At 36.8% G+C, this 23,954-nt stretch overlaps 2 protein-coding genes across 4 annotated transcripts; one reads left to right on the plus strand and one right to left on the minus strand.

Moving 5' to 3' along the window:
• Positions 1–280: 280 nt before the first annotated feature.
• Positions 281–10,919, minus strand: LOC122071767 (COP9 signalosome complex subunit 4). Its single transcript, XM_042636174.1, has 14 exons — positions 10,573–10,919; positions 10,315–10,466; positions 9,295–9,398; positions 9,080–9,140; positions 8,676–8,768; positions 6,368–6,468; positions 5,161–5,269; positions 4,178–4,222; positions 3,990–4,058; positions 3,795–3,886; positions 3,634–3,676; positions 2,346–2,405; positions 1,274–1,333; positions 281–731 (listed from the first exon to the last, which is right to left on the minus strand). Exons 1-14 carry the CDS (start codon positions 10,700–10,702, stop codon positions 657–659), a joined length of 1,194 nt encoding a protein of 397 aa, XP_042492108.1. The 5' UTR covers positions 10,703–10,919; the 3' UTR covers positions 281–656.
• A 3,974-nt stretch (positions 10,920–14,893) lies between these two features.
• On the plus strand, positions 14,894–23,271 carry LOC122071758 (splicing factor U2af large subunit B-like). 3 transcript variants are annotated; one of them, XM_042636163.1, is made up of 13 exons: positions 14,896–15,139; positions 16,335–16,576; positions 17,771–17,896; positions 18,960–19,045; positions 19,662–19,729; positions 19,814–19,858; positions 19,945–20,004; positions 21,075–21,135; positions 21,218–21,330; positions 21,521–21,967; positions 22,161–22,296; positions 22,551–22,618; positions 22,906–23,271. In XM_042636163.1, exons 1-13 carry the CDS (start codon positions 15,017–15,019, stop codon positions 23,041–23,043), a joined length of 1,713 nt encoding a protein of 570 aa, XP_042492097.1. In that variant the 5' UTR covers positions 14,896–15,016; the 3' UTR covers positions 23,044–23,271. The 3 variants fall into 3 exon arrangements, with proteins under 3 accessions (XP_042492098.1, XP_042492097.1, XP_042492099.1); XM_042636164.1 differs by lacking the exons at positions 22,551–22,618; positions 22,906–23,271 and adding an exon at positions 22,396–22,544 and having other exon boundaries at positions 14,894–15,139; XM_042636165.1 differs by lacking the exons at positions 14,896–15,139; positions 16,335–16,576; positions 17,771–17,896 and adding an exon at positions 19,336–19,472.
• Positions 23,272–23,954: the final 683 nt, after the last annotated feature.

Consider the following 23,954-nt stretch of genomic DNA (forward strand, 5'->3'; position numbering starts at 1 on the left):
ACTACTTTCTCTTAAATGAAATTGGTTAGTAATTTGATGGGTGGATTTACAAAAATAATAAGAGATTTCCAAATTGCCGTTTTAGGACTTGAGCTTTCCAATATATGTTACCTTATCTGTTTTTGGAACTCTTCATTTAACATTTTATTTTCAACGAGGGTTACAGATATCATTTCACATGCGTATTTGAAAAACATACAAGACTATCATAGCAAATCTTGAGAATGAAATAATGATATAGTACCTTTAAATAAAAAATTAAAAAAAATTAAAAAAAATTAAAAAAAAAACCTCTTTTACCGGACTTAAAAGAAATTTGGGTATAAGACAAACGACAATCAAAAGAAGATTACAAGTTCTAAATACACCTATAAAGGCGTCGTTCAGACAATCCCAAATAAAAAGGACATGGGATTTTGGTATGTGTGCATGTTTTTGTTCAAGAACTTTGCTCTGCTCCATTAAGAAAAAAGAAGCCAATGTGCAAGGAGAATCTGGCTTTCTCCTTGTGGATTAAACATGTAAACTAAAATAATTACAAAATAAAATAATGAGAAGTCCTTAATCTACACATGTATAGCAAGTTTAATCTCAAGCCAGGTACTCCCCCCATCCAATCAATCGTCCCTTGGTTTCCTTGGCGCATCTGATGAAGTTCAAACAGGGACTGGCAGGCCCTTCTTCGCCATGCTGTCCAGAATGTCATTAAGGGCTTGACACAGTCCCACAATCTGTAACATTCAGTGTCAAATTATTGTAAAACAAATGAGAATGAAGAATGAATCACAAAAATTGATGGGCTTCAATTCCACTCAAGTGGCCATATCATTAAACCAACACGGCAACACCGGACCACCCCCGCCCCCCAAAAAAAATCACATCCCACCCCCAAGTAAGGAGACGACTTGAAAAAAAAAAAAAAACTGCCTCGCACAGTTGGTGAGGTGGTGATGCGCTATGCCTACACTGACCATGAGGTCTCAAGTTGAGTCTCCTAGCTGTTACCATCCCCACCCCCCTTCTATAGTGTACCCATCTAAAAAAAAGAGAGAAGGTGATCGGGGCCATAATATCATAGAGAGGCATATTGCACTGGTTCATTGGATGAATCTCATTGATTGGAAATAGCAGGCAACATGGGAAGGACTATATATGAAAGTTTATTGGCATCCCCACCAAACCCCATCAAACTGCGAATCACCACCCCACCCCCCACCCCAAAAAAATTAAAAATAAAAAAACAAAAAAACAAAAAAAAGAATCAAAGGCATACCCGTTGATCCCATTGTTGAAGCTCTTCTGTGTCATCCTCAAAATGTATGACACCTTCAACCTGAAAATGATGATTCGTCAATTCAAGCAATACTGCTTGTGTGCAGCAATAACTAGAGATAGAACCATTAAAAAAAACCCACTGAAATAATAAGGGGAAAAGCAAAGTCAGTCAAATACCCAAGGCTTTCCGCCAACAGCATCGAAGACCCGAATCTTTGTTCTATTGCTTTTAACAGGATCATTGTTCAACTTCTCATAGTCTATTTGATTGACATGAGTCGTCCTCATTTTTGGGCATTCTATTGCTTTTAACGGGATCGACAGCAAGTTTGAGGGACTTAATCGGCAAATCTAAGGGGTGAAAGGTCCTACTTTTTTAATTTTGTGCTTGAATCTTTTATCCCACCTTTTCTGCATATGCTAACGTGTCTCCATGTTTGGTTCTAGAAATGCCAGTGGTTAGTTATTGTGGCCTAGTGGGGCAGCTCCCCTTGCCTTCTTCAATAATATATATAAAAAAGGTTCCCATCCCCCAAAAGAAAAAATCATACAAAGGCTTACAACATGCCCTAACATGGCCATCAACGCCCTTGAATCTTGTATCACGACTTGTCAGTCATGGAGGAAATTTGCAATTTCTCTCCCGAAGCTCTCTCCCTTGCCCCAGCCCGAGCCTGAAACCACAGTGGTCTCTCGCAAAAAACATCTCAGGTTCAACACTTGAGGAATAAGGTTTCAGACTGCCAGAGAAGAGGACGAAGAAAGCCAACCCTTCAGGTTGCCAGTGAAGAGAAACAAAGAAGGTGGACTCGCTCTTTCAGGGAACTGGAGAGGAGGAAGAAGAGGCTCATCTTAAGTCAAAAATAAACCAACCCAGACTCAAATCAACGGCCAATGGTAGGGCATGTAGGCAATGCTGCCTACCCCGGGCACATTTGGAACCTCACCTTCTAAAAGAAAACATCCAAGGTCCCAAAATTTGTTGATGGCAATTCCCTTATCAAAAGGGATCCATGTTCAAAATTCAAAACCACAAAGTCTGCACTACAACCATAAGAAGCAAGTCAAACCTGATCAATTGATCCTCTCATTCTATCTTCTAATATCATTCTTGAAGCTATCTTTTCAGCCTGTCAAAAAAAATTAGACGAAAAGTTCAAGATCATATAGAACTTAGATATTAACACAAATACAGCTTATGGCATGTCAAGTATGATTTCTGGTATATACTTGTAAAAGGAAACCTATACATGTCAAGAAAATGTATGCCTACTAGTAGTTGAATACAGTTCAAATTGTGTGAGACCTAAAAATAGTAGATCAGTTGTATTAATTAAAAGATCGATCAGATAATAAGATTTTCAATTACATGCAATATTTTGAGAGAAGTGTTCTAGTGATAACTAAAACCCCATAAGTCGAAGAAATGACAAAGAGAATCAAGAGAATGGGGCGTGACCTGATCCATTCATTCAGAGTGCACATGCTTCATGTATATTTGTAGCACCGAATAAATTCTAATGACTGCTCTGGAGCCAAACTTCAAGACTACACGATGCTTCAACTATGAAGAGAAGTGAAGCATTTAAGAAATGCAGGGAAACTTTAAACTCGTTCCCCTACGGCCATGCTTCAACAGTCAACACCAAACAATCTTTCGAATAGGAATATATGCAAAGCCACTTTCATTTTCATTCTAGCCAATAGCTAGTAGCTACAATATCATTTAGGCTTAGGAATGGTTATGGATCCTCAGCCCTTCCAAAATAATAAGTGACAGCCACCTACTTGTTAGTCTTAAATATATATTGGTTCTGCACCCATGTTTCTCTAGAAGATGGCTGCCAGCTCCAATCTAAAAATTGATAAACTTAAGAAATCATTCATCTTCCGTTCAAGTCTAACTATTATTCAAGAAGATTTCTCATTAAAGATATCTAGGTAAAATGATGGAATTATAAAGGTATGTCCATCTTGATAAACAACAACAAAAATAAATAAATAAATCGTATCTGACAACATAAATACTTCTGCAATAAGCCAATAACCAAACAGAGCTCTACTTCTACGCTACCTATTGGGAGATCAGGAGAATGGGGATATTGATCAAGTTAATGTTCAAAAAAAGAATAATAACCACAATAAAATATTGAAAATCTGGAATGACTGATAGGTAACAAGGTATAATATTCAGCCAGTATAGGTGATTAACATTTATCATCAGACACGAATGGCAATGTTGCAACTGCTATCCCTCATATAAAAATCCCCAACGAAAGGGACAGATAATCAACAAAACATAATGGCATTCATCCAGGGAAAAAAAAAACAAAACAAACATAATGGTGAAGATGGCACCTTCTGAGGAGCAATACCCAACAAAGTGCCCAGCTCTTCAAAGCTACCAGTGACAAAATTAAAAAGGAAAATGAATTAGTCAACTTATAAATGCATTTATACCAACCGCAAGTAATAAGAAAATTTCAAATGATGAAAAGCATCAGCATAATATCTCCAACCTTATGTTTGTGTAAAGTTTGCTCGCACTGAGAAGATTATGTTCAATCATAGCACGATCCAACACAGTAAAATTGTCCGGCAAAAGTGCTTTCTGTTGGAAAACCATTACATGAGAATTACTATATCTTCCTCTCAAAGGTCAAAGCAACAATAAAGCAGCAGCTGAAAATGAAGAAGCCAAAAGGATTGGAAACCTGATGTTCTTTTAGTTCTTCAGCAAATGCATCAATTTCTGGTTTTCTCAAAATTCTCTCCAGATACACCTGGTGAAATCATAAAAAGGTATCACATTCCACATTCCATAAAGATAACAATCAAATGAAGGGAAACAAAAACCACAACAGTAACAGTACATAGTTTGAGAACACATGCAAGATTATACCTTCTGCAATATTGGGTAAATCTTTAGTTTTGAGCACCGTTCATCCTGGCAATAAGGCCCAATTTCAGCATATCAATATCTCATTTGAGGTGTCTACATCCCACATCTCAAAGCATCCTTAAAATATTGTACGTTTAAATTTCAAGAGCCATGCATGGATGTTGATCATAATAATAATAATAATAAAAGACCAGGGTGAATCAGCAATCAGCATTTAACCATAAAAAGGGAGTTAATGAGATTATGAACATTGACTCCAGCTATAATTAGAAATAGCAAAACTGAGACATGGTCATGGGTGTGACCGGCATGCATGGGTGCAAAGATGGGTTGATTACAAGCTTAAAATTGTTCAAGAAACAAATCTTACGCAAACCACTGATGACTTTCTTCTCATTCAAGGCAGAGAATATCCATGGCGGTGACATTCATTTCATCTTTGCAAACAAACCAACTTATTGCGAGAGAGATTAGGACAAACTCATGAGAATTCTAACTTTTTATGAACTTAAAAAAATACACATATGAACTCAGTAAAATAAATATAAATGCATGGAGATAACACTAAGTAACTACAGCAATCATGAAATCATTGAGAATTTACATTAAGGGGTGGGAAGGAAAAATAGAGAGAATTGAAATTTCCTTTTTGAATGCTCCAGTAGAGCTGAGATCACTCAGATTGGAGGAACTAAAAGAGCCAGGGGTAGGCCTAAAATGACTCTAAAAGTGATGAGGAAAGACATGCATAGCTTACGATTAGAAACAAGTATGACTTTGAAAAGAGTTGATTGGAGAAAGAAGATCCATGTAGCCAACAACCCCATTGAATTGGGATAAACCTGAGTTGAGTTGAGGTGTATACATTAATATGCCAAAAAAGCCATTCAAATACCACATCACGCATTAGGCTATTAATTCCAGAGAATTCTAAGAATATCCAATGCAAACTTGACTTGTCAGCTATATTCTGAAACGTGTACCTTATATAAAGTGGCAAGAACACGAGAACGTTGGGGACCAGCAGCAGCCAAAATTGTGCATGTAACAGCAGCAGTGAGAGCTTGCTCCAAAGCATCCTCATCAATCAACCTATGGTACATGGGGAGAAAACTAGGAATATGATATATACATATGCACATCTAACCAAATAGTGTACACTTATAAATACAGTAAAGGTATTGCATGCTGTTTCACTGAATATAGAAAATCATGCCTTAAAGGAAACGAACCTAGAGTTAGATCCCAGATAAGAGTCTATCCACCTCGGGAAACTAATTCCATCAAATGTCAAGACTCATGATTCTCTATAAAATAACAGCCCCACTATATTCTATATAAAGTAGAGTTATTTTTCCTTATTTTGTCGTAGTTCTAGCTTCCACTTCCTATAGGTAACAGTAATATCTTATGGATGAAGGGATGAACAGGGGGAAAAATCATGGAGTACAAGATCAAAAAAATGGATGCTTAGGTGTGTTTCCTTAAAATTTCCCTAGGGAATTAGTATATGAAGGATTTGGGATAACAGAGAAATTTGTAAATACAATAAGGCTATGTTGTTGTTGTTGAGGAATTTGTAAATAGAAAAAGTGGGTTTTGGGTTCCTGGTTTGTTTGGGAGTGTAAACATGGGTCTATGGTTTTACAGAGTCCATGGGCCAAGTACTCGGCATCCTCGGTGAACAGTTTATTTTTTTGAGAAATATTAATATGAAATATTTTTATTTTTCTCTATATTGTTCCAATTCCACAAAGTCACATATCATTTTAATTTTCTCTCAGAAAAGAAGGAAAATAAGCTTTCTTCAGCTTCATCTAATCGATGCACTCTGTTTCTATTTCTCATTTATTCCCTTACTCCCTAAAGGGTTTCTCAAAGTCAATTCATTTCAGCAGTCGCAAAATATTACTAGTAGAGAACCTGAAAGAAGATTGCTGTCACATTCTTAAAAGGGGGGGGGGGGTGGATGCAGCTGACAAACAACTCACAAAACACTATAAGAATTTCCCATAGCAAGACGTCACAACCCTTCTTCATCCCCTTTTATCAGGGGGAGGAGGGAATCCATTGTCTCTTACAATGTCCATTTGATGTGACAGAAAAATCAGCTCAGAATAAAAACAATCTTCATTGTTAACGTAAAAAACATTAAAAGAAATCTTCCAGAATAGATGCACAAGTACATACTCATCGCCAATTTGTCGCTTCTCAATTTGGGAGATGTCATAGTAACGTAGAGCAGCTTCCAAGAACCTCCTCTTTAAATCTAAAATCCTTGCATAACAAACCTGGAAATGGAGCGGGGGTAAAAAGGGAACAACATGTTTTACAAACATAAGACATGGATTTCATCCTCCCCCTAATGCAGCCCCAAACCTAGATTTCGAATTATGAATCAAAGATCAGATTGGCTGTCCACGGGCCCACATTTGAAATATTTTCCTGACAAAGCAGCTTGCTGGTTTGTATGCTCCAGCAGCCTTTGATAGGAGAAAAGAAGAAAGCAACTACGCAGCTGCCTAAGAAGAAAACAGACCGATAGCAGGGGTAGAGCAGAAGATCAATCTGCAGGAAACTTCCTTTACATGGAATACTAATGGCCTCACTAATAAAAACTTAACTATTGAACTATCCAAAACATATTTAAAATCCATCCTATCTATCCTATGTGTCCATAGTTGTCAAGGCGTCAGCATCTAGGTGGTTTGCCTAGGGCGACGGCGACGATGACGGCTTGGCATCTAGGGGGTTCACCTAGGGCCTAGACGATAGTCGCCTTGTTGCATTAGATGTTGCCTTATGTTTTTATATTTGTTATTTCATTTACTTAAGATATTATTCATAAATAAGCAAATACCCCCTATTTGAATTCAATAAAAATAATTTAAAAATCAAATTCCAAAAGGATAAAATGTCAACCCCCAAATCCAACAACAAAAACTGGATTTTGGTTATAGAGGCGATTTTCAACTTTTACTATTTACACGCTGGGTTTTTTCTCAATTATGAAAATTTTATAAATCCTATCATGTTAAAACATTGCTCAAAACCAAAAGTCCAGTAAAATAATCTTTTCTTTTAGTATCAATAAAATTATTTTCATTTAGGCGATTTTAACAGCATTCGCGCACTTTAAAATAAGTTTGACCGGAGCATAACTTTGTCATTACAACTCAGATTTAAGTAATCTTAGACTTGTTGGAAAGCTGGTTTTATGTTATACCTAATATGAAAAATCTCATGTAAAATAAAATCATTTGACCAGTCAAACTTATTATAGAACAATAGCATTTCTTTAAATGTTGATTTTTTATAACTTAAGCACCGTTTGATAACGTTTTTGCTGTTTCTGTGTCTAGAAACAGCAGAAACGGCTTTTCACGTTTCCAATATCAAAAACGGATTTTTTGGTGTTTGATAAACCTGTTTATCGAAATGTTTTTTGCAGACATGTCACTAAAAAACCCAATAGTATCATCGGATGCCCAAAAGGAAGAGAGGGTTCGGTTACCTCTTTTTAAGTTTAAATAGTTGATAGATTTATCGGGTACAACCCTAGTTATCAATTCTGCCGAATAATTCGCGAATTATTCGACCGAACCGAATTTTTCCGAATTTAATCAAAAATTCTAACCGAATGCGAATTAAAAATAAAATTCGATAAAATTCGCGATTTTTTCAAAAGTGAATATAAAACGCGAATAATTCGGACCGAACCGGATTAAACCGAATTATTCGGTCCACTTAAACAGTATTTAAAAAAAAAAAACAAAAAACCCAAAAAAACCCAAAAAAAAAAAAACCAATAAGCTTTTTTTACCAAATCCTTAAATTAATCAATCGAATTATTCCGAATAATTCTCCGCCCGAATAATTCCCGAATCCGAATTTGCTAACTATGGGTACAACAGCCTTTTTTTCTCTCAAATTCGTTTCTAGAAATGACTGACTTGTTTCATCAAAGTCGTTTCTAGAATTGTAAATAGGCATAAATTTTGATTTATGTTTTCAGAAACAGGTGAAACGGAACAACTTTATCAAACACTTTTTAGGTTGTTTCTTCGTTTCTGAAAACAAAAAAACGCAAAAACGGCAGAAACGGAACGTTGTCAAACGGTGCCTTGATGTGATTTAATGTTGATTTTTTATGATTTAATGTGGTTAAATGTTAATTCTTAATGACTTTATGTGGCTTGATATTGATTTTTTTTTTATATAAGGTCTATATAGCTTACAAAATAATGTTAGAAAATAGGGAAAATAAAAAATAACACTTGGTCGCCTTCTCGCCTAAGCGCTTAGACAGCTCCCCGTCGCCTTGGTTGGCCTTTGCACTATGACAACTATGTATGTGTCTAGCCTATATTATTAAAGGTCCAAATAGAGGATCAAGCCGCATCCAATAGTGGTGATCATGATCGTTCACCCCCCAAAGAAAAACTAGAGGCCTTTCAAATGCAAAAGTAAACCAAACAGGCTGAGAAAGAATGCTGACCTTGTACTGCAAGTTCAAAACTTCATGTTGACTATTGGTAACCAAGAAAGAAGCCTTATTGATAAAAGCTTCCGCATTTACAGCATCATCATCCTGCCAAAACGAAGATCAATGGTTACATAGTCGCACACCCGATATCATCAATTCAGAAAAAGAAGTCTGAATTCAGCTCTCCAGATATCACAAATGCTAGTATTGCAATCCTTCATTGGTGCTTGTCTAATTCTCTTCTTCCCTTACATTTCTGCTTCTACCTTCAGATTTTAATAATTTACTTAATTTATTGAAGGACAATAAAAAAGACACAATGTTCTTGAAGATGCCACATATATAGAAATTGGCATGCTCTGGTTAAAATATCTTTCTGATAAAAAAAATTTCATTTGTTGACAATGTCAAAGCACCTCAAGATATAGGCGAGCAATTTGTACGCATTTGGATAGCTTGTATGCCTCATCAAGCATCCTAGCACAAAATATTAGGACAGTAAATTAGAACAGATAGTCCTTGCAAAAATAAATAAAAATTAGAACAGATGGTCAGAAGTTACCCGATTGCAACAGGGACAGACAAAATATCTGGTCTCAAGATCAATAAAACAAGAAGCTTACACTCTTACCTGATTCCAGAATCTAGATCAATGCCACTGAGCATTTGAGCTGCTTTTGACCACTGCTGCTCAGATTCATACAGCTCTGCAAGCTTCTCTCTGATAATCAACACCTGCAGGTTTACAAATAGATGAAAAACTCTCATAACAGACATTCATTCAACTTATTAAAGACACAAATCAAATTATTACAAATTATGTTTGTTTATTTTTAACTGGACAAAAAAATTTACTGGTAATATGATAATCCCTAAGACAATGTGTGGCTCAATTTTCTGGATGAGGAAGACCAAAAAATTCTTCATTATGGCAGATACCTCAATCTGTGCCTATACGGGACAATTGTGTACATGTTCACACCATAGCATGAGATATTCATCTATCATAACCATTTGAATACATATCGTAATTTTCCTTTACTTTTCCCAGAATCATATGGGTCCTATTTTTTTTCTTCAATTTACCTTTCCAGTTTAAACTCAAAAGAGATAATGCCTTTCTAGTTCAACAATCTACTTGTTCGTACATTATTTTTCCCCTCCTTTCCTTCCAAAATATTCGCCATAAAACCAATACCTTGCCCAATTTTCTTTGTTTCTATTTTACTTTTCTCCTGAATCTTCATGTTCCTGTCTAGACTTGGGAACTCTTTCTTCTGCATAAATATACCTCACAACAATTTTGGATAATTTTTTTTTCTTTCAAAAACTTTTAAAGGTTGTTAAAACATCAAATTTTCATCTTTATAAGTTCAGGGAATCCCAAGTCACTGTACATTTCCCTAGTCATCAGCCCAACACACTGTCCGAGCATGGATCCTTTGACAAAGTGTATAAATTATCACAGCAAACCGAACCATGAGATGGGGAAGAGAAAGAATAACTCCGCTAGCACCCACAACCTCGATTGCAGAAACAGTTAAACTACGAATTACGAATTACGACAATGTATGCATGCTTGTAGACTTCATACAACAATATAAACCTAATCGCTTCATCAATGACGAGAGAAGGAAGGATTGATACCGACCTGCTCCTCAAACGAAACAACTCGAGGTTGAATCTGATTAAGAGCATAATGCGCAATCTCCTTTTGAGTTTCCGGCTCCAACCTTCCCAGATCCTGCGCAAAAGTCTGCAGCAGTTGTCGGGACACCACTAGAGGAACGTCGTCGGATACCACTGTTACCCAATGAATACTAAAATTAAGAAACTACAGAAAAACTTGAATCAATAGACTTAATCAATAACTGAAAACAAACTTCCTTAGGGTTATTGAAAGTTTAACTGTGATCGATGAACTTCTTTGCTTGTGTGATGTCGTTTGATGCGAAAACAGAAGCGAGTATATGCTTGTATTGTTCGATCTTTTGCCTCTGGTCACCGATGGCAGAGGCGTTCGCGAGGGCGCTCTCCATGGCTGGCCGAGTTATCGTCTTCGAACTTGAACAACCCGAAACCCTAGATTTTATACCCGTCAGTTGTAGCGACGCTTTTGCCTAAAAATCTCGAGTGGAGCTGTGATAGTTTCTATAATTTCCGGCCTTGCTCTCTCTGCCTTCCGGTACGTTTGGATACTCTCCACCTACGGTACGTTTCGTATGGAAATTCCCATGGCTTCACAGTTACACACACTTGGGCCCGTTTGGTTATGTGGAGTGAAGGATGTACTGGTTCTCTGTCCTAGAGTGTGGACTCTACGGTTGAGAGAACTCGGACACGCACCCCAATACATGATTAAGTCATTCCAGTTATTGGATACTTCTCTAGGCAACGCAGCCGCTAAAAAGGATCCCAATGTGAAGTGTGGATTGTGTTCATTGCAAAAAGATCCTCTCCAATCATTGGGACACCCAGCCAAGCATTCGACTGGTGGGAGGACTTGGGGTGCATGCTCATGTGTTGGGTACGTTCTAGATCCTACTAGCCATTGGACGTATGGTTGGGTGTTCAACTAGTTGGAGAGGAGCCAAATCCATGTTAATCTCTCTTCTTCTCCCACAACCCCAAAAAAGGGGCAAAAATGGCTTTTCACATGGAATGAGAAATAGACAAATGGGAGTGATGTCGTAAGCCATGCTCCCATATATAATTATTTTTTCATGTGAAAAACATCCTTGTCTCTCTCTCTCTCTCTCCATTGTAATCTTATTATTTCTTTTTTGTTAGGTAGCCCCAAGGAGAGTTGAACTCTCATACCTCGTTATTGTGAGGAGCTGATCTTTGCCAACTGAGCTACATCTTTGGCATTTTAAATGAAATGTCAAGTGCCAAACACTAGGCCAATTTGTCATTGATGTATTCTATTCTAGTTGATGAAATTATCTTCTCCACTTTAACCATTTATAATGACTATATATGTGGGTAGTTTTATCAAGAGTTAATTACAGTGGCCTCCCTCGCACTCTATCTTAATGTTATAATTATCTCTTGTAAAATTGATAATTACATTGTACCCCTTACGATTATTGGTGTTAAGTCAACATATAGAGAAAGACAAATATATCCTTTGGACTAACACACACCATAACCCATTTTTTATTTAATTAGTTAGGGTTATTGAAACTCTCTATGGCTTTTTACAAAAACAAAGCAAAACCTCTTTACAGCAAATCCTAATCTCATCTCCCTCTCAACCATGGCCTTCACTCATCTTCCATCACTGATCCTTCCTCTACATTGGTACAGAAAATCAAGCTTCTTTGCAGCTTCAATGGTTCTTTTCTACCCAAGCAACCTTCTAGGAAGCTACACTACGTTGGCAATGAAACTTGTATCATCTATGTTAACAGTAACATTGGTTTATTGTGAGTACTTCGATCTAAGATATTCCATTTTCCCATCTCCGCTCATCTTCTTCTTATGATTTCTCATCTCTCCATCGAAGAAGGAAGAACAAGAAGGAAGTAGTTTGGGTAACGTATCCAATTTCCCAATTCCCCCTTTCCCATCTCATCATCGTCTAGGAATTTGATTCATAGATAGAAAGAATAATCTACCAGGGAGTTCCTGGTAGATCGTTCATTCTCTGGATCAGATGTCATCGATAACACATTCATTGTTTTTAAGTCAGCATTGCAGAGCCTGCTCCAAGTCATCCGATCCAACTAGGGTTAGCTATTTAACTTATCTATTTTCCACATGCAATGTTAAAGTATTGAAATTGCAGCGGCCAATATGCTTTTACCAGGAGATGAAAATGCTTGAAGTTATTACATTCAAGCAGAGGCCTAATTACCATCGACTATTCACATTGACCCATTATTGTGGCCACCAAAAGAATAAGCGTTCTCTTGCTTCAAGGATTTTATCGCCAAATCAATCGGAGGAGAACACACCACTAAGGCAGATATGAGGCTACATCTTGAAGAAAAGGAGATAATGGAGTGATGGTGTTAAAAGGGCAGCGGTGTTATATTGCAGCAAAAAACTTTAACCTATAGAGAATCCTCGAGGAGCATATGCCTTTTGTGTGACTACTTTGATAAGCATATTGAGAATATGGGATATTGGCTTTGACGTGCAAGGGGGAGACAAAAAATAAATAATATATATATAAATTTATTTATTGTACAAGCAAGTGAGAGAATATTGAAAATGTGTCCAACAATCCTATAATGTGTGCATTAGACAAACTCATTTGAGACTATTGCATGTGTTACTACTGGTATGTTAGAAACAAGATTCTCATTAGTAGAGTTCAATTAGTCCATTGACTTGAGAGGTTTTTATCACTGCCATTATGCATCATGAGTGTTGGCACAACAATGTTTGATGTATTTCTCTAATCATATATTTGTGTACTAAATTCATGATGCTTGATTGCGAACAAAAGAGTCGGTTAACACCGAATCTACAACCTTACCGGAGAATATTTGTGTATAATTGGACAGTAATTCGGATTTAGTAATGGTTGTAAGGTATTTACAAATTAGTTTGATTATGAATGTTATTTATTAATAATATTTTTAAATGTCTTTGTCCAATCATTGACACATAATAATCTATACATGCCCTATAGTCCATTATGTGAAATTATTTAATAGATGGACTAATATGCAATAAATGTGATTAAATTATAAATATCTACTGCTTTATGGAGTTAGTAGTGTTAATTTATCTATTGATACCCTCATAATATTGTTAATAAGATTTTATACCCGAAAAAAAAAAAAACGTTAATAAGATTAGTTAATATTATAAATGTTAATAAGGTTAGTTAATATTATAAAGATATTTTGATTTCAATGATATCTTATTCGAATTAACCAAATATTGTATTTATAATTCTTAATCCCAATGGCTCACTAATTGGGAAGCCCACTTTGCACAACTTGATTTATAAAGGAGGAAGAGGGGTGGGAGCAAATAATGATTATGGTTCCTCCCCTCCCTCCATCCATTCCAATCTATTTATCCATTCATATCAAAGCTCTCTAAAACCCTAGATGAAAGATTATTAATGTACATGTCCAATAATTACACATGTTGCATGATCATGTTCATTATATTGCTCGAATGTATAAAAGCTAAGATCGTGTGGAGGAACATTTACAGTTCAAAGGTAACTTGCTTCCTCCCTATCAATATTTGTACGAGAAAATCTACATATGTGAGGAGATCGATTTGATCCTCCAACAATTCAAATGTTGCCTAACATTCATTAGACTTCATTCTCGACATAATAGTGGTGCAAAAAATTCAATTAAATGAACTTATTTGATAAAATTAAGTCCTGAATTCTTTTTTGGTAGAATTAAGTCTTGGATTGAGTTAAGGTCTTGCACTATGGAATTTTCATTAGAATATACCACTTTAATGTAACATGCATTAGCAATGATTAGTGACTTAATGGTTTTACAATAAATTTTGATTCTATTACCGAAAAGAAAAAAGGAATAAGGGGTCATATGATATTGCTGAGATTGGGTTTGACAAAACTTGTGTGTGGTAAATTTTGGATTTGAAATTTGAGTACCAGATGGGCTGTGAGGTGATATATCATATGGAATTTAGGAAAAAAAATAATAATAAGGATTTAGCTATCATATCGGTATTAGTCTTGTTTCTGATTGTTACCAATATGATATTGATATAGGATTAATGATATTGGTTTAAATCGGTTAATATTTTCCTTAATTTTTATAAATTTTGTTGACAATTACCCCAGATATCGATATGATATCTGATCTAGATTAGTCAGGCATATGATCTCAGTTGACACCAATATGATATGGTCATTACAGCTGATCCGATACCGATACCAATGGATTGTTATTATTATTATTAGGGAAAATGTTGGATATGCCATGCTAGCACCCATTGTGTCTATCTCTCTCTTTCTTTTTTTCTGAAATAACCCTCATATTCTTCATAAATGATACTCCATCATGTGTTCCTATTGGTGCTATCCATTAGCATACTTGATATCGACAGTATACCGATCTCTCTCCCTTATTATTATTATTATTATTAAAAAAAAAAAAAGACTAATTTTTCGATGTCTAGAATTGTGACGCTTTACTTACAATAAGCGCGCAAGTTACGGTGCGGTGGGGCCGGACGTAATTCGAAGTTACACCATATATAATGATAGCAGTTTTCAGCCGTGTAAGTTCTTGTCTTCTCCGAAGCCCTAAAATTTCTTCAGGCCCCTTTCCGCTCGATTTCGCTCTGTGATTAAAAACCAGCGACCGTACCAAGAGAAGCCGAAGAGAAACAAAAGGTTTAAGATGCCGGATTTCAGGGGAAGATACGACGGTAATGGCGAAGTCCTCAACGATTACAGTTCGTCACCGCAGCAGAAGACTAGCAGTCATGGCGGTGCGGACGATTATAGTGATTCTAAATCTCAGGTAGTTCTATCTATATGAATATTTTTGTCCGTGTTACTTTTAACTTTTGTTCCTTATCTCTATTGGTCTTCCTCTTCCCCATTACCGCGCGAAGAGATGGAAAAGAGGATCTCAGGAAATTGCTTTGCAATTGGGGCTTTCTTATTCACCCTTATTCTGGTATATTATTGGAATTCTACTTGGTACTTCTATTTTTAATCGTAATTCGAATGATGGTTCCTTATCTTTATATGTTGATTTGCATATAGACGATGGTTTCTTCTTCTACGTGGACAGTTTAGTCAGAACATAGGGTTTGTTATAGTTTTTTTTTTTTTTTGGGTGGGGTGGGGAGGGGTGCGAAACATATGGAGATACTTGTGTTGTTCTCGCGAAGTTTGTTTTTCTTACAAGAAATAGGGTTGTTAATAGGGTTAGAAATTGTGGATTCGGACTTTGATTATTTTTCCTGTTCTTCAATACCTATATTTCTGTGAATTAGGGTCGTTAAGAGGGTTAGAAATTGTGGATTCGGACTTTGATTATTTCTCCTATTCTTCAATACCTATGTTTCTGTGAATGCTTTGTTGGAAATATGAGGGCAAGTTGTCTGAATGAAATACTAAGGAAATAACTGTGATTTCTCAGTTTAGTAGCCCCAAGAATGGTGCCGATCTTTGTTTCATCTGATTGAGGGAGGAGCTTTTGTGGAAGTGGAAGACTTGTAATTTCATCTCTTCCCATTTCAATTTTTTTTTTCTCCTTCAGATTCTTACAGAGTGACAGAACCGAGTGAAGTTAAACATATTTAAGTTACTACATGACAAATTCTCATACTGTGTACACATTAATCATGTAGGTATTCTGTAAAGAAAACCTTGATCAGGATTCCTAGGAGTGTTTTGTCTCCATCCATGTCTCAAATTACTGTTGAATTTGGTGCTCTTATATTTTTTACACGTAACATGTATTAAACATACGCCAATGCTTGTTCATCTAATATTTGAGTTCCCCCATTCTTTTCAATTCTGAGGTAAGTTCATTGTTCTGAAGAAACATTTGAATATTCAGAATTGGATGTCAACTCATGTATATGAATTATTGGATTATACTTTTTGATTGAATTGTTCTATTCATTTTATGTTAGAGCATAATCATTTTGCCATGTGTTCTACCCTTACTGATGCTGTTAGACAAATGCATTGATTGATTGCAGCATGGATCACGTGATTATGAGAGAGAGTCTTCAAGAAGTAGGGAGAAGGATAGAGAAAAAGGGAGGGATAAGGACAGGGAAAGGGACATAGACAAGGACAGGGATAGGGACAGGGAAAGGGACCGAGACAGAGACCGTGATCGTCAGCATAGAGACCACCATAGGGAACGGAGTGACAGAAGGGACCGTGGTCGAGATAGAGATGACGACGATGATCATCGCCGAATTCGAGACTATGAAAGGTATTTTTTGAACCATGTTCCAGTTTCATCTTCATTCACACGGTGTATTTTAGCTCTTTTAGTGACTGAAATTGGTGTGATATTTTATGGAACCCTCTTTTGTGTAGCTGACCAATAGATAGTTAATTGGGAGAAGGCATCCAATGCGTTCTGCTGATTCCCCCTTTCTCTCTCTTTTCTTTCTTTTTTTGTAGGTTGCTCTGTTAGTAACATAAATATGAGAAGTGCATGATGCAATTCTACATTTTGATTCATTATGATTTTCTGTTCTTCACTCCCAAAGCCTTGTCAGGCTTAATACATGAGGTGAGCATTAAAGAAAACTTCTTGGGCAATTGATATAAAAGGCTTATGGCCGGATGATTGAGGTTTGTGAGATACAGCCTTACGCTGTGAAGGGTTGGCAACATGAGGCCCCATGCATTTGGTCCATATAATGCCCACACATTCGGTGCAAAATAAAGTCAGTATAATGTTTTTCTTTTTTGGTTGCTGTTTGTGGGGTGGATAGTGAATTTTTTTTTGTTTTAACTGCATGATATGCTGTTATGCCAGATCCATTGTTACGTTTCCAGTTTTGATATGTTTGAGATCAACATGTGTCAATTTGCTTATATATAAAGTAGGGGAGACAAAATTAAGGGTTTTTTTTTTTTTTTTTTTTTCAATGTGGAGTAAGTCTCTTAAAAACTGATATAGTATTTATGGTAAAAAATTTAAGATAGCATTGGTAATCGACATTCATTTTGTTGAGTTTGGCTTATATTGTTGTTTTTATTTATCTTTTTTTTTTTTAAATCAAAAGGCTATGCTTGTGCTTCTTGAGCAGTGTGTTGGAGAGGCTTATACCAAGTGGTACACCTCCCCTTATATTACACTTTGGTGCTTAAAATCCTTGTTGCTATTAGAAAATTCATTGATGAAATTGTGAGCAGTATATTATTTTGGAGAATAAAATCTAGCTGTATTTTCCAATTATTCATTGCTGAAAATTCTTAGGGTGTATGCCTATACCTAGGACGTTTTTTGGATCGTAGTATATAAATAGATTTGATTGGTTTTTGACGTTACCATTCTAGTTTCATTGGAATTTCTCTGTTTGTTTTTTTTTTTTTTTTTTTTTCCACATTCTGTTGAAAATCCAAATGCAATGTTAGTGCCTTTTTATATTTATTGTTTCAATATATCTTGCAGGCGTAGAGACTATGATCGAGGTCGAGAAGGGCGGAATCAGCATCGATCTGAATCTCGCTCGAGGGATAGATCTCATCATAGATCAAGATCTGGCTCTCCATCTCGATCCCGGTCGAGATCGAAAAGGTAACAATGCATGTCAGTATGTCACAGTTCATTTCAATGTTTATTCTGGTTGTGCATGGATCTATGTCTCCATATTACCCAATTTAGCATAGGTTATTCTAAGAGCTTTGTTTCCAATCGTCACTGTTTTGTAGTCATCACTCATCAATAGTGACTATTATGAAATCTGGGGCCCATTGTTGACATTCTTGCATTGGGTTCCATGATAAACTAGTCTGTGTTTCAGCTACTTCTTAGCAGCCTGTTTTGACTGAGAAAAACATTAGCTAATTTAGTTGACTTCACTTGTTATTATTTCCTAATACATTTTTTCCTGATAAATTTTTTTCACATTGCAACTGTTCGAGGTTGGTGTAATTTTACATCTGGTTAATGTATTTAAAACCAGGATCTGCCTTTTCTAGCGTGATGCTTCTCCCATCTCCTGGTCCACTTACTGGTGGTTTGAGTTTTGCATTATTGCAAGGTTCAGCTTCAAATACTATCACTTCTTCTTGAAGACATTCTGTCCGGTTCAGTCCACTTACTGGTGGTCCTTTTGTTTGGTTTGAAAGATGACTAGTGGTCATATTATCTGGGAAAATGATACAACAAGCAAGAGATTGTTTGGACTTTGGACCATAGTGTCAAGGCTAGAGACTTGGTTGCCTCACGTTTAGGCCCCCACCCAGTGGCTTGGGTCACCTAGACTCTTTGACAATTATAGTTTGGTCTTGATGGCCTATCTACCAGTCATTTGATTTCAAAGCATCTATGGTCCTTGAAATGATACTCGGGTCAGGCATGGCAGACTGTTGACTAGACAGTTTGACAATGGTTTGACTGACCATCCAGTGGTCCAAACACTTAGTTTGGAGTTGTGAGCGGGATCCGGGTGGGGGTGGGGGTGGGAGCATGACTGATGCATTAGAATGGTAAAGGTATATATTCAGTTATGACCAACACCTATTATGGTAATTTCAACTGTAATAATTATCCATTTATCTTAGTTATCTTCCGTTCATCATTATGGTAATCAAAACCTTTTCAAAAGTAACTAGCTAATTTAAACTTGTCATTGCAGCAAGCGGGTTAGTGGTTTTGACATGGCTCCTCCAACAAATGCATTGATGCCAGGAGCTGCTGCTGCAGCTGCTGCAGCTGCTACAGGTACATGGCCTTTCTTTTCTAACCTATTCCTTTGTTTCATTTCCAATCTATTGCTTCTGTTTAGCTTGGAGAGTCGTATCAAATTGCTTGGTATCAGTTGGTAAGCTATATTCATTTGCTTTTACATTGATAATAGTAGCAAGGCAAGACTACCATCTCTTGATTGGGGTCTTTGGTTTATTTATTTTTTATATTAATGAATTAATTCTGAAACTGAGAGTGGTTTTTTTGGTTGTTTCTTGTTTTTTGGTGTTTGTTTGTTTGTTTGTGTCTATTTTTTTTGTAAGAAGGCAATGTTGGGCTACTTGTCCCACTGTGCTGCCAATGGGCGTGAGCCGACTTCTGTAGCTTTTATGTACAAGGAGGATTCAATGCACCGGTTTGATGGTTCTTGTTCGTCTTCAACCGGCACCTATTGCCTGTTTTGGTAGTCTTTACGAATATTTCCTCCAGTACCTGAAAATCCTGTATTCATTTCATCTTCTTGATAGAGACTAGGATATACTTAATTTTGTTGAGCTCGTGTGAAGATGAAGAGGTGCATATTGATTTGTTACTCATAATCAATTAGATATTGATTTTTCCTTTCGGCTATTTAATTAGTTGGCTTTTGCAGGTCAATTGACCGGGGCAACTCCAGCAATCCCTGGAATGTTTCCGAACATGCTTCAGTTTCCTGGACAGGTAAGTCTATTTCTTTTACATTATTGTGTATATTAATGTGTCAGATCATTGAACTTCTTATTCAATGCTTCTGTGTGTGTCCAGCTGGCTACCCCACTTTTTATGCACCCTCAGGCAATGACTCAGCAGGTATGATGTATTAGTACTTTGCGGGTGTAGTTCATCGTCTCTTTGAAACATTTGATGGCTAATTGTTAAATTTCTTTTATTGTTAGGCAACAAGACATGCTCGGCGGGTTTATGTTGGTGGGCTTCCTCCAACTGCAAATGAACAGGTGATTAATCCTGTTTACTGTTGCCATCAGTCCGATTGTTGTTCTTGTATTTTGGCTGTCTATCCTGTGTATTATTGTGTGGTTGTTTCGGCTTTATTTTATTTTATTTTTTGGATTGGGGGAGGGGGGTTCTGTTGAATGATTTTCACAGTTTGTGTCAAAGAAATAATATACTGCTGATGGTCAAAGTGCAAAAAATAGTCTAATTAGTTTGTGTGAATTCACTGAATTTTTTTGTTGTTGTTGTTTTATGTTAAGATTAAATGAATCCTTTATATTTTTCTATTTCATTGTTCTGTAACAAGTTCAGTCTTTTGTGTACTTGTGCAATCGAAGGCATTTTTATTTTGTAGCAATGATATATTAAACTCTCTAGTGGGCGAGCCTGTGGCGAAATGGTTAAGTTGCACTATTGCAACATGTTGGTCACAGTTTCAAACTCGGAAACACCCTCTCTTGCGAAGCAGGAGGTAAGGCTGCACACATTTACCCCTCACAGACCCTGCAGTAGCAGGAGCTTCATGCACTGGGTTGCTTTTTTCTCTTTTATATATTAAACTCTCTTTTTGCCATAATTGGAAACCCTGCTAGAGTGGAAAACCAGATTGGGCATGCAAATTTTTTATATATAAGAAGTGAATATTAAATTGGGAATTTTTCTAAGCTCTGGAAAACTCACTTCTAATTACTTCATTTTGCAAAATGTGAAAATTTTCTATACTGAAATTGTCACTTCTTTGAATCAGCATCTCATCATTTAAACTTTGAGATTTGAGGGTTGGAGGGAACCAGATGTTTGACTATTCTGGAACATATTGTTAAGTACCCGTGGAACTTAACATTATTTCCCAGAACTTGTAATCTTTTTAACTATTTTAGTTGGATGTTAATTGTATACTTATGATTGTCACTTTCAGTTAATCTACGTAATTACTGTCGGAAAGACCAGTGGTTTTTTAGTATGTTGACAGTTTTTTTTGAAGCATTGTTAAACTTATTGATAGCTCAATGTCTAGATAATGCAAGCTGGGTGATTGATTACTGAATCTTTATATTGCTTTTTCCTTCAGTCTGTGGCAACTTTCTTCAGCCAGGTTATGTCTGCAATTGGAGGAAACTCTGCTGGACCAGGTTTGAATTCCTGCCCATCCCCCCCACCCCAATTTTTGGTTGATTACTTCAAATTGATAAATTTTGATACTTGTTTTTGCAGGAGATGCTGTTGTTAATGTATACATCAACCATGAGAAGAAGTTTGCATTTGTTGAGATGAGGTCTGTTGAGGAGGCTAGTAATGCAATGGCCTTGGATGGTATTATTTTTGAGGTAGTATTTTCTTGTTTCTGTCTCAATCATCCATATTGTGCACATATCCGGTTCATATCTTTATTGGGTTTTCAGAGCACTTGAGTACTAGGATTATCCCCAGTGGTGAAGTCAAAATGACCTTAAACCATGCATATTTTCATTGACTTGATAATTTGGCTTGTTTATGCTGTTCTGTGTGTTTTGACAGGGCGCACCAGTGAAGGTGAGGAGGCCAAGTGATTACAACCCTTCTCTTGCTGCAGCACTTGGGCCAAGTCAACCCAATCCCAATCTCAACCTAGCTGCTGTTGGATTGACACCTGGTTCTGCTGGTGGACTCGAGGGTCCTGATCGCATATTTGTGGGTGGGCTTCCATACTATTTCACGGAAGCACAAATACGGGAACTTCTCGAATCTTTTGGGCCTCTTCGTGGTTTTGATCTTGTCAAGGACAGGGAAACAGGGAACTCAAAAGGCTATGCTTTTTGTGTGTATCAAGATCTGTCAGTGACTGATATTGCTTGCGCAGCTCTCAATGGAATAAAGATGGGTGATAAAACTCTCACAGTCAGACGTGCTAACCAGGGTGCTTCGCAGCCCAAACCCGAGCAGGAGAGTATACTCTTGCAGGCGCAGCAGCAGGTAGCATTGCAGGTAAGGAACAAGTGCCTTCACATATATCCATTTTATTCCCTAAATTATGGATGCTCCAAGCCTCTTCGACTCTTCATATTGATTATAATACCATGCCTCTTCCCTTTTAACTTTTTGTAGAATGTGCATTTTAAAACCTGTGCTTTAAGCCTCCAATCTTCGGGATCATTAATGAATACCTTAACTTTGGCAGAGACTTGTTTATCAAGCTGGTGCACTACCTACCAAGGTTATAAGCTTAACTGAGGTAATAAGTGCAGATGAACTGAAGGATGATGATGAGTATGAAGACATACTGGAAGACATGAGAGCTGAAGGCGGAAAATATGGTGAATTCTCATGATTCTGATCTCTTCTTTCTGTGTATATCTTGTTAAAATATTTCACAGATATTAATTTTCTTTATCTTGTATCTTTCTGTTTTACAGCCTATTATAGTACCACATTCTACTATAGAGAATCAGGCCTAACACACATACAGAAGATCCCATAAACCTTTCCATTTTACTTTTAAGATTGGCTCCACCCCTCTTTTCTTTCATTTTAATGACTTGGGATTGCCATATTAATTTTTCTTCTGCAGGAAATCTGGTGAATGTAGTCATTCCACGTCCAGGACCAAATGGCGAGTTATCTCCAGGTGTTGGGAAGGTTCGTGTAGAGATTTTGTCTGTAATTTTTATTCATAATTGCAAATTTGCAATAGTACATTTGCTATTTTGGTCCATTATTAGCCTTTTGTAATGATGAACCATGATAGCATAGCATGGAAGATGTTACACATCTTAGTGTAAATATTGTGATCTATATGTATGACTCCGAGGCAAAGGCCACTGCTATTTTTCATTAGAAATGGAGCAGTTCTCTTTTTTTTGAGGTTTGCCTCACAGAGAAAAAAGTTTAATACTATTTTTCATTAGAAATGGAGCAGTTCACAGGTGTTCTTAGAGTATACAGATACAGATGGAGCCACAAAAGCCAGGCAAGGGTTGAATGGCAGGAAATTTGGCGGGAATTTAGTCACGGCCAACTTTTATGCAGAAGACAAGTTTTCCCAGGGAGACTATGATGGATAATTATTGCTCACTCGGAGACATTCTCACTCAAGAATTTGCAACTCACTTTCCCTCAACTTTTCTTATTGTAACATAAGGTCTGAATACTGAAATTTTCATTTTTCTTATTTGGGTAGATGAGCATATTATTTATACTATTAAATTGGAGGATGAATTCTGTTAGCTATAGACTTGATAGTTTGTTTATTGAACAGCTTTTCTGAGTAAAACTATTGCAACTTAGGTTTCTGATCTGCTACATAAATTAGTTTTCCCCCTTACTACAAGGTGAATGGGAGTACACTTGGCACAATGAGTTGAGTTCAGATGTTGGGGGGCATTCTGGATGATATTGGGGATCATACTAAAATCTTATAAGCTTCCCTTAGTTGCAAGGGAAGTTAAAGGGAAGTGTAGTGTAATTTTTGTATTTAAAATAAAATGTTTGTAATAGTTGGGAAGTGAATTTCTTCTGTAAGAAAGAAATGTTTGTAATAATTATCTTTTTTTGTAAGAAAGAAATGTTTGTAACTTGAATGAGTGCAGCACTATTAGAGGTATCCTTGAGGAGTACTGTAAGGCGTCAGGTCAACAACTGAACTTGGATAAGTCCAAGATTTTTTTCAGCCCACCAACAAGACAATGTTGAAGCTATCTGCGCCTCCTTCGGCCTCATTGAAGTCCAATCTCACGGAATATATCTGGGACTTCTTTCTTTGGGAGGTCAAAAAGGCAAATCTTTTCTTATACTACCGATCGTGTACAAGCAAAAATGAATGGATGGCGCGATAAACTATTATAAGCGCAGGCAAAGCGATTATGATTAAGAGCGTGGTGTCCAGCATCCCAACTTTTGCTATGTCCACTTTCCTCCTCCTAAAAGTGCTGTGCAACACCCTAAATAGAATGACTGGACAGTATTGGTGGAGAAA

This window comes from Macadamia integrifolia, unplaced genomic scaffold, assembly GCF_013358625.1.
Source record: "Macadamia integrifolia cultivar HAES 741 unplaced genomic scaffold, SCU_Mint_v3 scaffold_7A, whole genome shotgun sequence".
In the NCBI taxonomy this organism is placed as follows: Eukaryota; Viridiplantae; Streptophyta; class Magnoliopsida; order Proteales; family Proteaceae; genus Macadamia; species Macadamia integrifolia.

Bases quoted from the DNA above. Each gene is read 5' to 3' on its own strand.
- LOC122071767 (XM_042636174.1), bottom strand. From the start codon at position 10,702: ATGGAGAGCGCCCTCGCGAACGCCTCTGCCATCGGTGACCAGAGGCAA. The intron at 3,677-3,794 runs GTTGGAGATATT...TGTCACTGGTAG, and splicing joins AAACTTTACACAAACATAAG to CTTTGAAGAGCTGGGCACTT. The intron at 732-1,273 runs GTATGCCTTTGA...TGAATGTTACAG, and splicing joins TTCAACAATGGGATCAACGG to ATTGTGGGACTGTGTCAAGC.
- LOC122071758 (XM_042636163.1), top strand. From the start codon at position 15,017: ATGCCGGATTTCAGGGGAAGATACGACGGTAATGGCGAAGTCCTCAAC. The intron at 17,897-18,959 runs GTAACAATGCAT...TTGTCATTGCAG, and splicing joins TCCCGGTCGAGATCGAAAAG to CAAGCGGGTTAGTGGTTTTG. The intron at 19,859-19,944 runs GTATGATGTATT...TTTTATTGTTAG, and splicing joins CTCAGGCAATGACTCAGCAG to GCAACAAGACATGCTCGGCG.